Here is a 1,899-nt window from a genome sequence, read left to right on the forward strand (position 1 = left end):
TACGATAGGGGAAATACTCGCTGTTTTACAAGGTGAATTACCTTATAGAGGGTGGGTGCCTTACAACACTTACACTTCGCTTTTTTTATTTTTACTCACATCTCTTCAAGAAATGTTAGCTTTGATTTTCGGTACGATTGTAAATATCGCTACGGAAACCTTGGTATTAGGGTTTTGCTTACAAACGTGTTCACAACTTGAAATTCTAAAATATCGTCTTCGAAGGGAGGTAAAATCTAGCGAAAAGGAAGAAACTTATTGCGACAATCCGTTAAATGGCGTGTCACGTAAGAGAAACAGATTGTCAAAACACATTCGTTATCATCTGTACATAATCAGGTTAGTCAAGCAGATGGAAAAAATTATTTTATATGCACGACTTTTTGTTAAATATATGTTAAGTCAAACTCTCAATCCAATCATAACGCTGGTTAATATATATGTATATAGGCGGTAGTGATTATATTATACAATATATTAAATTCATTTAACAGCGCAAAAATTGCGGTATAATTGTAATATAGAATTGTATTATGTCAGCTTCTTGTAAAAATTAAAGAAAAAAATTAAACATCTCTTAATTAAATTTGTTCTTTGATCGATAAAATCGTTATTGGTGAAAGTACAAATAGTTGTTGTTCGTCATTCTTTAAAAATTTCCACTATATAGTAAAGAATTAACTCAGTAAACGAAAATTAATTTAAATAAATTAAAAATTGCAATTTATGTGTTTTAATTTATCCAAATTGGCGCGCGCTTTAGAGTTCAGAGAGATGTATTCAATTTCCCGTAGAGTCAAATATTTTATATTTTATTTAAATTTTTGTTGCAGATATTTATTTTTAAAAAAATTAAATTTTAATGTACTTTATAGATTTATATTAATTATTTTTCTGTCAACAGACATGAAAGTACATTATCTTGGATTCACGTATAATATGATGTAATTGATGATATACTAAAATTCAGATATACTAAAATTCAACTGTGTTAATTATCCCGTATCGTACGTGAATCCAAAATTAATATAGTTTGTCTATTGCATGTATTCATATAATACATGTGATTTGTTACTTAATGAGAATATATTTATAGATTTGCCAGAATGGTCAATGATGTATTCAGCCAAGTACTCTTTATCCAATTTTTTGCTAGCATATTGATACTGTGTACAAGTGTATACTACCTATCCTCTCATATGACAATTGCAGATTTCGTGAAATTAGTTATTTACACATTTTGTATGTTTGTGCAAATTTTTGTGTATTGCTGGGCTGGAAACGAAGTAATACTTAAGGTAATTACAATTTTGTATATCTTTATATAAAAAAAATTTATGCAGATAAAAGATTATGTTGCAGAAAAATGTGTTTGTATGATGTATACATTTTCTTTTTTACAATAAATAGATTTTTAGCAATAATTAATTTATATTGATCGCTTTTTTTTACTTATTTATAGAGTAGTGGATTGAGTGAAGCAATATATCAAATAGATTGGATATTGTTGAATATCAACGAACAAAAGGATTTACTAATGATTATGAAACGTAGCATAAGACCTATAAAGTTTACCAGCAGTTTTTTAGTGACATTGTCTCTGGAATCGTATGGGAATGTCAGTATTATAACGTGAATATATTCTCTTTGGTAATTTTATTAATATATTTCACTTTATTTATAGATTCTCAAAGCATCCTACTCTGCCTTTAATGTTTTACAACAATCTTGAGACACAAATAATAAAAGTTCACTCATTTACTACACAATGTATACAGTGATTTCTCATGAATAAAATCTTGTACGAGTATGATATTATTAGAGAGGGACATATATGTATACGAGAATGTCATACAGTTAATGTGTACACATATTTATAGATATACATATATGTATATA

General features: G+C 27.5%; 1 protein-coding gene across 1 annotated transcript; it reads left to right on the plus strand.

Moving 5' to 3' along the window:
• Positions 1-4: 4 nt before the first annotated feature.
• On the plus strand, positions 5-1,732 carry LOC105460468 (odorant receptor 2a-like; the record flags this gene model as incomplete). The annotated part of the gene is made up of 5 exons (XM_011706923.1): positions 5-339; positions 1,097-1,144; positions 1,238-1,298; positions 1,463-1,618; positions 1,685-1,732. Coding segments are annotated over 5 exons (648 nt in total), but the record flags the coding sequence as incomplete, so codon positions are not given.
• Positions 1,733-1,899: the final 167 nt, after the last annotated feature.

This window comes from Wasmannia auropunctata, unplaced genomic scaffold, assembly GCF_000956235.1.
Source record: "Wasmannia auropunctata unplaced genomic scaffold, wasmannia.A_1.0 LD321363.1, whole genome shotgun sequence".
NCBI classification, from domain to species: domain Eukaryota; kingdom Metazoa; phylum Arthropoda; class Insecta; order Hymenoptera; family Formicidae; genus Wasmannia; species Wasmannia auropunctata.